Source organism: Herpailurus yagouaroundi, unplaced genomic scaffold, assembly GCF_014898765.1.
Source record: "Herpailurus yagouaroundi ecotype Mexico unplaced genomic scaffold, PumYag 100, whole genome shotgun sequence".
Classification (NCBI taxonomy): Eukaryota; Metazoa; Chordata; class Mammalia; order Carnivora; family Felidae; genus Herpailurus; species Herpailurus yagouaroundi.
Window position 1 is genome coordinate 45,839,869 of NW_024412391.1, and position 12,537 is coordinate 45,852,405.

The 12,537-nt window shown below is 40.5% G+C and overlaps 1 protein-coding gene and 1 long non-coding RNA gene across 4 annotated transcripts in view; one reads left to right on the forward strand and one right to left on the reverse strand.

The window, feature by feature from the left end:
* Positions 1-774: 774 nt before the first annotated feature.
* Positions 775-6,517, reverse strand: LOC121028608 (uncharacterized). 3 transcript variants are annotated; one of them, XR_005789349.1, is made up of 3 exons: positions 5,977-6,517; positions 2,387-2,693; positions 775-924 (listed from the first exon to the last, which is right to left on the reverse strand). It is a non-coding gene; the product is annotated as an uncharacterized LOC121028608 (long non-coding RNA). The 3 variants fall into 3 exon arrangements; XR_005789348.1 differs by having other exon boundaries at positions 5,589-6,517; XR_005789347.1 differs by lacking the exon at positions 5,977-6,517 and having other exon boundaries at positions 2,387-3,389.
* Positions 6,518-6,557: 40 nt separating this feature from the next.
* The window catches only part of SPMIP4 (sperm microtubule inner protein 4), a 42,725-nt gene continuing 36,745 nt past the window's right edge, over positions 6,558-12,537 (forward strand). Inside the window, exons 1-2 of the mRNA XM_040472409.1 lie at positions 6,558-6,668; positions 7,333-7,485. Of these exons, the coding sequence (XP_040328343.1) occupies positions 7,352-7,485 (134 nt within the window). The 5' untranslated portion in view covers positions 6,558-6,668; positions 7,333-7,351. The remainder of the gene's footprint in view (positions 6,669-7,332; positions 7,486-12,537) is intronic.

The following is a 12,537-nucleotide window of genomic DNA, read 5'->3' on the forward strand; positions in this document are numbered from 1 at the left end:
TCCATGACTGTGAACTAAAATTGTACCATTTTATGATGGGCTAAATGTTTTTTAGGAATCAAACCTTTCCTATGCACAAACATATAAAAGAGATTTTAAATTGACAGTTTCCTATCACATTATGGTGTTAATAAATAAACCAAATTATAAAATAAAATAAAAACAAAAAAGGCTTTCCCTATTCCCAATATTCAACAAGACCTTACTAGCTTATCCAATAGTAAATACTCAACCCAACTCAAGAGATTTACTTAGCACCTACCTATATGTTTCCAGAGTTATCTAGCTCACTGACATTGGTTTCAAGGAGGGGACATCCAAATAATTATTCTTTTCATGAGTATTTAAGTACTAAGTACTAAAGGTAGGCACTGGGAACCCAAAATGAAACAAAAAATACGATTCCTGCTTTTCAAGGTCTCCTACATTACCGAGAGAGGTAGATACACAAACCAAAAGGTACTGCGACATAAGTGCTGTAATACAGAGGCAAGTAGTAAGGGGGAAGATAAGAGGGCACATTTAACTTTCCTCATAGAAGAAAAGAGTATCAGGATGGCAGAGAAGAGCATAGCTTTAATGTCCAGACAAAAGTGAATCATTTTTTGTATATGTCAAATGAGGATATCTACTTCACAGGGCTGCTGTGGGTTTTAAAATTATGTACACCTACAAATACACACACACACACACACACACACACACACACACACACTCTTCTATCACAGCATCTGGTACACAGTGTATGTTAAATAAATTACCATTACTAGGGTGTGCAAGTTATCAATTTATTGGCTCTCCATTCCAAATCCACTCTTCTTTGCCCTGCACTTTGTGATACTGGACTTGGATCCTGCAAAAAGTTCTCCGTCATCAGGTGGCAGAATTTTAAGTTTCATCAATAGAAAGCACTGGAATGACCCCCTGCAAGGCAATGATAACAGTAAGACACTTCTGTTTCAGTTACTGATCCCTTATTATTACTATTCATCACTAGAGCCTGGCATCCACCTAGAAGCGTTCCAACTGGCCATTAGACCACTCTCTCTCTCTCTACCAGCAGCCATATCCAGCACATACCCTCCAGCAATGGCAGGCCACTTCCAGAGGCCAGTCCTGGCCAACTCACATCCTCTAACACGAGACCACTTCTAGAGAACAGTGCTAACCTACACCTCTAACAGGTTTCTTCTCCATCCGAAAGCTGTGTGTACCTATGACAGACACTCTGTCTTCTAAGAAGTTTAAATCTCCCTCTTTTCATAGTTAACCAGCCTCTACTAGCTAATAATCCTTTATATTAAGTTTACCCTGCTCAAATAATAAGCATGGTTTCTGCTCCTTACTGCAAGTAAGGTCAATATAATTGAAGGATGGGCTGCTGTGGGACAGGATTGAGAAAGATTAGATTAGGAAAATTTTTTTTCAAAACCAGAAGTCAGCCTTCATGCTGTGAATAACAGGGGTCCATGGTGGATTTCAAGCAAGACACATGTCAGATTTGCATTTTACAAAAATCTCCCAGGTGGTAGTATAGAGAATGATAGGGTGAAGGTAAAACTGGAGGGAGGCAAAGTACTAGAAGAACACTGTGAGTGACGTTACTAGAATTCATTAACATTTCCCATTCCCTAGACACACAGGAACATGACATATCGCAGGCCATGCCCTGCAATTTCCTTGGCCATAGGAATGTTTATCAACTGCTGTGAATCACTTGTGAGTAGAAACAGCTAAGAGCTGGTGCTTAATTACCTACACTGCCTTCTGCTGCTGCAAACCCTGAGGCCCCACATTGAAATGGCAGAGTTAGGAGACAGCAGCCCTTGAATGACAAGGTGCAGGGTCCCCTGCAGTAATGGTTTATGGAACACAAGGAGAAACAAGCCACTGAGATTTTAGGCCACTTAGATTTGGTGGTTATGTGTTACTGTGGCATCAACTAGCCTACGTTCTACTCCTTTGACCCTAAGGTATCCACAGACACATTTCTACCCATATTTAAATGTCGATGCAACAATTATATGGCATGCTTCCACCTAGATGATGAAATTATTCTTCATACAAATGAATATCCCATCACTCACTCCCCCACTCCCCAGATGACCCTAACAGTCACTATTTCTATTTTTGGATGATGTTATTTTGTCTCCTAGTTTAGTTACAATGCCATCAAAATATTCTGCATCCTAAATACTACATTGTAAAGTCAACCACCAACATTCTAGCTAACATTAAAATATTAAAACATTCTAATATTTAGAAAGGTAAGAAAGAAAACAAATTATGTAGTATGGTACAAACATTATACAATAAGTGGTTATCTATCACTGCACAGGAAACCATACCAGGACTTGGTGGTTTTAAAGAACAACTATTTTATTACCTCTTGTGATTCTGTAGGTTGTCTGAGATCATGTAGGCAGTTCTTCCACTGGTCTCACCTGGGGCTTCTCATCTGGTTGCAGTCGGGTGACACGTGAGACTGGAGTCATCTCTTCAGATAATGGGGACATTATGACAACAGGGTCCCTCTCCCTCTTCATATAATCTTCCTACAGGGTCCTTCTGGTAAGGTAGTTAGACTTATTTCATGGTGGTTCAAGTCTCTCAAAAGTAAGTGTCCGAAGAGCGAGAAAGTGGAAGCGACCAGTCCTCTTAAAGACTAGGTCTAGCATTGGCAGAGCATACTTCTGCATTCAAGTGGTTAACACGAGTCACAGAGCAGCTCATACAGATGTAGGTGGGAACTACACATAAGCATTAATAGCAGGAGCTGTGGTTCATTAAGGGCCATCTTTAGAGCCTAGTCAACCAGAGGCCAGGAAGAAAATATCCAATATTACTATAGTCCTTATTTCCATAATTCTTGAGGCTAGAAGTGCAATGGGTGCCATCTTTAGAGGCTAGTCTACCAGAGGCCAGGAATAAAATATCCAGTATTACTGATTTCCATAATTCTTGAGGCTAGAAGTACAAGGGTATTTGCTTCCCAAGGTAGCACCTACCTCATTGGATCGTAACTGTTTCCTGTTCCATATCTCCAGAGATTGCAGGCACTGGGGCAATCCCTGACACACTCTGGGCAATTGGGGATTATTTACCAAATAAGGACATTTTATAAATATCTGCACCTATGTCATTGCAATGAGTACACAGTTCCTTAGCTACTCAAGGCAAAAAAAAAAAAAAAAACCCTCAATTTAATATTAAAGTGTCATTAAACTCATTTGTAATCAGTTTAATTTTAAAGCCAGAAGAATATGTAGTTTTAATTATCATCCTAGTAAGTAGGATACATACATTGGAATCAACGAGGTTTTAAGTTTTACAGCTGTTTTTTAATGTATGTTTTAAAGTCACTGAAAAAGACTTCCCAACCCATCTTCTAGGCAAGGAATAACACTCAAACTTTTTCCATTTAAAAAATACTCATGAAGTATGCCTGAGTGGCTGGGTCAGTTAAGCGCCTGACTCTTAGTTTCAGCTCAGGTCATGATCTTGTGGCTTCATGGGTTTGAGCCCCACCTAGGGCTCTGTGCTGACAGCGTGGCAACAGCTTGTGATTCTCTCTCTCTCTCTCTCTCTCTCTCTCTCTCTCTCTCCCTCTCTCTCTGCCCCTCCCCTACTCGTGCTGTCGCTGTCTCTTCCAAAATAAATAAACTTTTAAAAAATATATTTAAAAAAACTTAAATATTCATAAAATCACCATGTCAAAGAGAGATCTACACCCCATGTTCACTGCAGCATTATTTATAATAGCCAGACATGGAAACAACCTAAGTGTCCATCTACAGATGAGTGGATAAAGAAAATGTGGTACACGTGTGCTCACGGAAAAACTATTCAGCCATAAAAAAGAAAGAAATCTTGCATTCCTGACATGTATGGATCTCGAGGGCATTATGCTAAGTAAGACAGAGAAAGATAAACACAGTATGATCTCACTTATATGTGGAATCTAAAAAAACAAACTCATAGAAAAAGAGATCAGATTTGTGGTTGCCAGAGGCAGGGGGTGAGAGGTAAGGGAATCAAGCGAAGGTGGTCAAAAAGTACAAACTTCCAGTTTATGAGATAAGTAAGTACTGGGATATAATGCACAACAGGATGACTATAGTGAACAATGCTGTTTGGTATATTTGAAGTTGCTAAGAGAACAAATCCTAAAAGATTTCATCACAAGGGGAAAAATTCTTTTTTGAAACAATATGAGGTGATAGATGCTAATAAATAAAATTTCTGTGACAGCCATTTCATAATATATACACATATGAAGTCATTGTGTTGTACCCCTTAAACTTCTACAATTTTACACGTCAATTATATCAGTGAAACTGCGAGGGGTGGATTAAATACCCATATCTGCCAAGAAGTACGAGATCCCTCAAAACTTTATTTGGTTCATTATCAAATACCACTTTAATTAAAAGTCTTTATAACAGATTTAAAATAAAGGTTATAGAGTATAGCTTACATTATTATATACTTCCTGTATATTATCTCCTTGAAGGCGAAAGGTCTAACTTTAGCGGTTTGGAATTTTTGTCAACCCAGACACAGTATTCTATGCATACATTTTTTTCATTCCCAAATTTCATCTTCTCTGCTGGCGGGATTACTAGTGACTCAAAGAATACATTAAGGTAAATGAAGTGGTGACGGAGAGAACAGTATGTCAGGAGAGATAGAAAGGTGATCTGACTCCACAGGAAGTGGTGACACACCTAAGAAATCAGTTATTTTGAGCATCCCAAGGCAGGTGCTTACTTTTGGTTGGGGTCACATATACATGATCTGATGGCTGAGGAGCGCGGTCAAGTAGACCCAATTCTGACATCCTCAAGAACCTTTCAGATGGGGAAGCATTTCCAAAGAGAACACTTGTTTTACAAAGATCTGACAATGAATTTTTTTTCTTGCCTATAAATTTTATTTGGAGATAACAAAGTTAAAAATAAGTAATGCTATTTTCCTACTCTTTACACCCGTTTGACAGAAAATAAAATTTCAAACCCACTAGAACCTGGAGACTCTCACCACATATCCTGGGTCCCGTTGTGGCCCTAACTTCCCTGGTCTCACAACCATCCGCATACATACGAGCCCATGGCTTATGATGCAGCTTCAGCAGATATCCCTGATTAAACCTATTGTGTTCAATTATTACCACCCAGGAAGAATCAAGCCATGAGGAAATGGAACAAAGGTCAAGCACAAGAGAAAGGTGGGATACAGAAATTACTGGAAGGCTGGGCACATGAAATAGGCTAAGTTGACAGGGAATTCAATGGAAGGAATTTAAAAGGAAATCCTGAAAACCCTAAAGCAGCAAAAAGGCAAAAAAAGATTAGGATGGACTTCCATGAGAAGTTATTTGGGGGGGGGGGGGGGATGAAATGTATAAAGGGGAAAGATGAGGGCAAACTTCACCTAATTCACAATTCTGTCTCCAGCAGTATTTACTCTTGCAAGCTTAGTGGAATTGGGGGAGAGGTGCAGAAACTATGAAGTTGACCAAGAATATAAAATCCCGACCTTGCCGACTCCAATGCACCTTTCTTTCTCGCATGTCACTTAACACTCACCTAGAAAGCACAGCACAAAATGAATATCCACTGGTCAGCTGATTAAAAAGCTGTTTTAAGAGTCAGAGAACAACTCCCTTCTCAGAGGTGATCTCTCTACCTCCGCATCCTTCTGTGTTCCTACAGGCTCAGTTCTAGCCTCTCTCAAAATGTAAGCTTCCCACATCCCGGTCCTTCGGGGGTGGGGGGGGGCGGTGTCTCAGTCATCACAGAAACTCAGGGCTCTGTAGGTGCGGAACCGTGTTCACATTAGCTTCTGGGGGGAAAGGGGATGGAGGTGGGAGGGCAGGGGTTGCGCGTAACTGAGGTCATCAAGGTGGGGCTAGGTCCTTGGGAACTGGGTAGTAAGCCGCAGCCAGACCTGCCCGTTTGCCATGTCCGCACCCACCCGAGGAAAGAAGAGCCAAGTGTCCCACAGGGCACAACTCCGGAGCACGCGTGCAGAGTCCAGCGAAGCCACCTTCAAAGCGGCCGCAGCCCCCCATTCCAGCAATAGGAGGCGGAGGGGAAGATGGCAGGATGCTCTCGCCTCACCAGGGTGTCCTGCCCTCCATCCTGGCGCTGAGCCCGTCCTCCGCCCAGTCCACACTGGGAATGCGAGGGCCGGAGAAAAACCCTAGAACAAGCAGACCAAGTAGAACTCGATCTTCCACCAGAGGACGCCTGGGGGCGGGGCGAGATGTGGGGGCGGGGCCGAGGGCCTGGAGCCACGGAAGAGCCCCTTTCACCTCTAGACTGGGCGTCTTGTCCTCTCTCTACACTTCCAGTCCCGTTTCGGATTACTACCAGTCGCAAGGCTCCTAGGCTGGCTTCCTGAGAAAACTCTAATAGCCTCCTGCCCCTTCGCAAGAATGCATTACCTAGTGCCACGGTCACGGTTGCCGTCATAGGCACCCTCAACCCCACCCCTGGCCTGCCCGCGGTCCCTCTCTCTCCCCACCCGCACCTGCCCGTAACCAGCAAGCTCCCTGGGCCCGCAGGTGTGGACAACGGCGGGATTCCACGCCCCGCAGAGGCCCACCAGCTCTGGGGAGGGCAAGGGAGACGTGATCCAGGGCCGCCCCCAGGCTGATGTCCCAGGTGCGTCCGAACCCCTGAGTCACCGCTAGGCAGGACGCTAATGGCCTGGGAGGCCCGCGGTGCCAAGCCGGGGCGCCTCCTTGGCTTCCCCGTCCAAGTCCGAGGGAGGGAGCGGGATTCTAACCCTTTGGGGTCCTGCTGCACCACTGCTTCTGCACCTCTCTGCAAAGCTCTTCTCTCATTCCGGATCCCTGAAACCCTTAGAAGCACAGCTGCTGATTCTGCTGTGTGATTCTGCCTGCTTTTAAGAAATATTATGGGGATGGGGTGGGGGGTCAGCTGAGTTTTCTTGAATAGTTATGGTAAACTTTGAGGCAAAAATTTAATCTCAGTCGATGTCCATGGAGGAGTGGCCTTGTATGGATATGGAGCTGTCGTTCAGTAGTGTTTAGATTGTCCTTAAGAACGTCTTCCACTTCCACTTTCAATTTCCCTTGAAATTCACTTCCATAGAATTTAAGTTACTATTTATTACTGATGTGATATATGAAGGTCCACAGATGGTTTCTTGGTGAGAAAGGAAACCCCTGATTTCTATGCAATGTTGAGTTGAACAATTTAGCAGTATAAAGTATGTTTCCTGCCTGCCCTGAGGGAGGGTCAGTGTGATAGTGACCAAGTCAGTTGACTATTGGAACCAACTGTGCCCTTCTTTTCTTTCCAGTCTGTGCCTTTCAAGAAACATGGAGGTAATTCATGGCAGGCCCTACTGTTGCAGAGAGCTTGAAGGAGCTGACCTATTGTCAAACACCTTTTACTCTAATGAATTGCACACTCCATTACAAACAGCTACTCGCCCAACTGCCTCCGAGGACAGGTAAAACGTAATTACAAAACGTTACAAAACGTAAATAATTACAAAGGGCTTTAATATATTAGTTTATTTTTATATGTGAGAAAAAAAACACTCAGATAGAGGGCTCTTCTGTTTATCACAACTTAGGGATGGCATAACATGACAATTAACTAAACTGTAGTGTCCACATCTGTTAGAAACTTGATCAAAAGTAAGTTGGTGTGTATCTTTACAAGGCAGACATCAATTTCATTCACAACATTCTAAAATTCCAGAATGATCACTTCCTTCATTTGAAAATTAATCTGTTTTGATCAAAATTTTTATTTTATCAGGAGTAGTATAAGTGGTTCCCTATCAACCCCTGACACCATCTGTTCAAAAACACTCCCAGAATCCGTTGTTCAAGGTTGCCATTTAAATCTTTGCTTCACCAAATTTCCTGTAACACACTAATTACAAATTATTATTTAAATTGCACCTAACGTATGTTGATTGATTGCTGTTTATGGACACTGTACCAAATGCTTTGTATATAGCGATTCTTTTAATCCTCACAACAACCCTATGAGATAAGTACTATTATTTTCACCATTTTACATATGAAGCAACAGGTGCAAACAAGTAATTTTCTAAGATTTCAGTGCCAGCTCTCTGTATTGTATTTATTTGAATCATTTTGAGGAAAAAGAAAAAATCTCAAAACACTTTGATGGTTTAAAAACAAAACAAAAAAACAACAAAAAAAAAACGCCTGTATGGTTATTTTGTTCAGTTTGGTTTGGTTTCATTTATAATTTCACTTGATCAAATCTCTCGTTTAAGAATTCCTTCTTTAAGAAATCATTCAGAAAGCCACCCAGCCTCATTTTACACTTCCAAAATGGGACATCACTACCACACAGGCAGTCCATCCCAATTTTGAATGCTATTGGTTATCAGATAATTTATTTCTACTGAGGACATTTTTCCTCCTCATAATTTCTACCTGCTGACCCTGGTTCTTCTCTCCATGCAAAATAAGAATAATCTACCTATCATCTCCATGACAGCAGCCCTTCAAGAGTTCGAAGATCTTTTTGGCTCTGTAAGAGTTCTCTTTGCCAGGCTAAATACTGCTGCTCTGCAAACTTAACTCTTCCCTCTTGAATCTGGGCTTTCACCATCTTGATCAGACTTCCATGGATCTAATCCAGTTTGTAAACATGCTCTTTATATGAAAAAAGAAGCTTTTCTTTTCCTAATTATAAAACTAACACATTCCTCATAAATAGTTTAGAAATCCTGGAAATCCACAAAGAAAACAAGTTTTCCATTTTTCTAACAACAGGAAAAGCTGTGAAATTAAAACAAAAGGAAGAAAACCTCTGTACTTCCTTTATCCAGAATAACCACCGTTAACACCATGATATGTGTCTTCTCCATTTTTTTAACTTAAAGATCATATTTAACATATTTTGTAAACTGACATTTTCATTAAATGAAAAGGAATATTTTCGTATTTGTGGGAAAGAGGACTCAGCTCACTTCTACTAAGTCAGTCCTTGCTACACATGTTCTTCTGTTCCCTGATTCCCCAAAATGGCTGTCGGTCCTAAATTCCTACTCAGCTCCAAGAGTCATCAGAATCGGACGGGCTTCCCTTGAGTCAGAGGAAACTCTTAGCAGATTGTTCATGATCTGGGGATAGACAACTGTCCCTGGCTCAAAAACAGCAACATAAAATTTTATATTTGGTCAAAAGGAATCTGAGTAGGAATTTAAGGCTGTCCTATCTGACTGAATTCACTAACAGCATGTATATAAGGCTTCTCACTGAAATTTTTATCTCTTCTACCTAAATGGTCCTATGGTTGGTTAGTAATTGGCCCCAAAACCTTTTCAGTAGCATGAAATTTAAGAAAAGCATCTTTGAGGGGTGCCTGGATGGCTCAACTAGTTAAGCATCCGACTCTTAGTTTTTGCTCAGGTCCTAATGTCAGTGAGTCTGAGTTCTGAATTGCGATGACAGTGAAGAGTCTGCTTGGTATTCTCTTTCTCTCTTTCTCTGCCCCTCCCCTGCTCTCTCTCTCTTTCTCTCTCTCTCAAAATAAATAAACTTAAAAAAAAAAAGAGAAGCATCTCTGAGAAAATATTGCTTTTTATTAACTGCCTATAAAATTAAATACAATATATGTTCAGTTACCTGCAAACTACAATAAGGTACTCCTTGAAGCAGTAGGTAGGTACAACCATGTTCCTGACTCCTAATAACTAAAATTTGCTTTCCCTTTTATTCCATATGAATTCTTTCCTATCATAGTCCCCAAATGGGAAAGCCAGGATGATCATGCATTCTCAGAACCCCCTTTTTTAACCCCCTCTTAAAAAGCAGCTGGGCAGCATACAGAAGTTCCCTTTTTCTTCTGAACTGCTCTGAAAAGTGTCATCATGGTAACATTGGAACCTCTACTCTGTCAATGCTGAGGCTTACTTCTTCAGAGGAAGTTCAGGGTCTATGGCTCCCAACTCAAACCTCAAGGTATCTCAAAGCAAAACACAACAAAAGTTCCTGGCCTTTAGGGTTTACCCTTCATAATGATAAGGATGAACATGAGTCCTAGCATATGTTAGCTCTCAGCAGTTTAGTTTTCTAAACTTGGATGTACTTAAAGGGATGCCTTTTTAAAATATCATAGTGTATTCTGAACTCCGCAATTTTAACAGCAACACAAAATGACTTCCTCATGTCAGTGTACTTTTTCTTTTCAGAATAGGCAGCCTAGCTCCAGTGTTATCCAGCACTGGTATGCAGACAGAACACATCAGAACTACCTGAGCAGCTTTGTAAAAATAGAGAGTCCTGGGCTCTGATGTGAGTCTAGGAAATCTGCATTTTTAGAAGTTTTTCAGCTTACTTGGAGAACCAGTGGGCTAGCAGAAAGCACTGAAAACAGTAAGAAAACCAGGACTATGGTTGTAACTTCCCCACTGACCAAAAGCGAGTTACTCTTCATACTTTGGTTACTTTCTTCACTGGTGTATTTTAGAACAAGCATAGTAGTCACTAATATATATACTCTGACTTGATCTCTTTTAAAAATATTAATAAACAGATGGTATTCTTCTGTATTTCTTCCACTGAAAATTTAAGAATGGCTGATACTGCTATTTAGAATCATGACAGAGGTCTATCTCCTTTTTCCATTCAGTTGGCATCTCCTTATCTCTAGCAAGTTCTCTAGCTCATTAAGCAAACAAACATCAATTAGAGAAGTGCCTTGAGAATTGCTTAAGATTTCATCATTGGTTCTCATTTTGTTTCTGAATTCATTCCACTGCTTTTAGATTCTTTAACTTTTTTGTTATTGTTACTACTAGTTCTCTGCCAACTAAAAATGAGAAAATGTTTGTTCTGAGCTTCCTTTAATCATTCCTTCCAATAATTACTGGCTAAATTCAGCTCCCCCAAGTAGAATGTAATACTCAAAACTCCACAGTGACTCCAAAGCAAGATGCTGGTTCATCCTTAGGAAACACATCTTTCTCAAAAACAAGTAAACATTTAATTTTATGTGGTCACAGATTGCAGTACTAATCATTTATTATTATTTTCTTTGTTATGGAGACATGTATTATTTAAGCTTTCACATTACTTAATCCTAAAACTTCAATATTTATGTTCCTAGTTCCTTCTATACAATGCTGTCAATATTAAAGCTAAGGGGGGAAGTGTGAGACCCCAAAATAAAGGAGAAACGGACTTATTTTTGCATTTGCCTTCTATTTTAAATGGATTCCTACAACTTACTGGCTTTAGATGGATACCAACCCAAATGATTGATTAACATTTTCTACTGGCTCATCTTCCTAGGACAATGTAATATATGGAGGTCAGATATTGAGAAATTGACTCATCTAATTTAAATATAACTTTTAAAACTTAGATATTAAAGCTTAGGTTGTCATTAATCAAATGTATTTAAATATTTTTCACTTGTCATGTCCTCCAAACCATGTCTACTGATCATAGCCATAAAGCTGGTGAAAGCCTCAGAGGTCTGAGAGCTGAATATCGCCATCCCTTCGACAGCACCCTAAATCAATGGTCACCTAGATTCTCCTTGACTAGCAAGCGCAGAGATGGGCAAACGTATTCTGTAAAGGGCCAGACAGGAAATACAGGTGGCCTTTGAACAGCACAGATTTGAACTGCATGGATTCACTTACATGCTGATTTTTTTCCAACAAATACAGTATGGTAATATAAATGTATTTTCTTTTCCTTATGATTTTCTTAACACTTTCTCTAGTTCACTTTATTGTAAGAATACAATACATAATACATATAACATACAAAATATATGTGTCCACATGTGTGTACACTATTACAAAATAGTGTAATCAACTGTTTATGTTATCTGTAAGGTTTTTTGGTCAACAGTAGACTTAATAGTTAGGTTTGGGGGGAGTCAAAAGTCATACGCTGATTTTCAACTGCATGAGGGGTCAGCACCCCTAATTCCCATGTTATCCAAGGGTCAACTGTACTTTAGGCTTTAAAGTCTCTGTCGAACTACTCAACTCTGCTATGGCCAAAAAACCAGCCATAGACAATAGACAGTATATAATGAATGGTTGTGGCTGCATTCCAACAGAATTCTACTGACAAAAACAGGCAGCAGGTTGGATTTGGCCTATAAGCCATGGTTTGCCAACACCTATCTAGTGACTTTATGAGATAAAGCATTCCATTTATAAAAGACAGTGTTAGTTCTTCATTCCATTCAGCAGGTATTTACAGGGGATTACACTAAGCCAAGTGCTACACAGGTACAAAGAAGTTCCACAGTCCATACCCCTCTCTCTGAGCTCCTCTCCCATGTTTCTAATTGGATCCCGCCCCTCAGACAATACAGTCCAAAGGGCTTACAAGGCCCAGAGGCTCTGGTTCTTGTTTTCCTCTCTTGCTTTATCTCTTACCATAGCTCTTCTCTACTGTGCTTCAAATTCCTGAATTCTGTATTATCTCTACTGATTTGGCCCAAAATTCCACTCCCATTTGCTCAGCCCTTAAGATCTGGATAAGTTCCA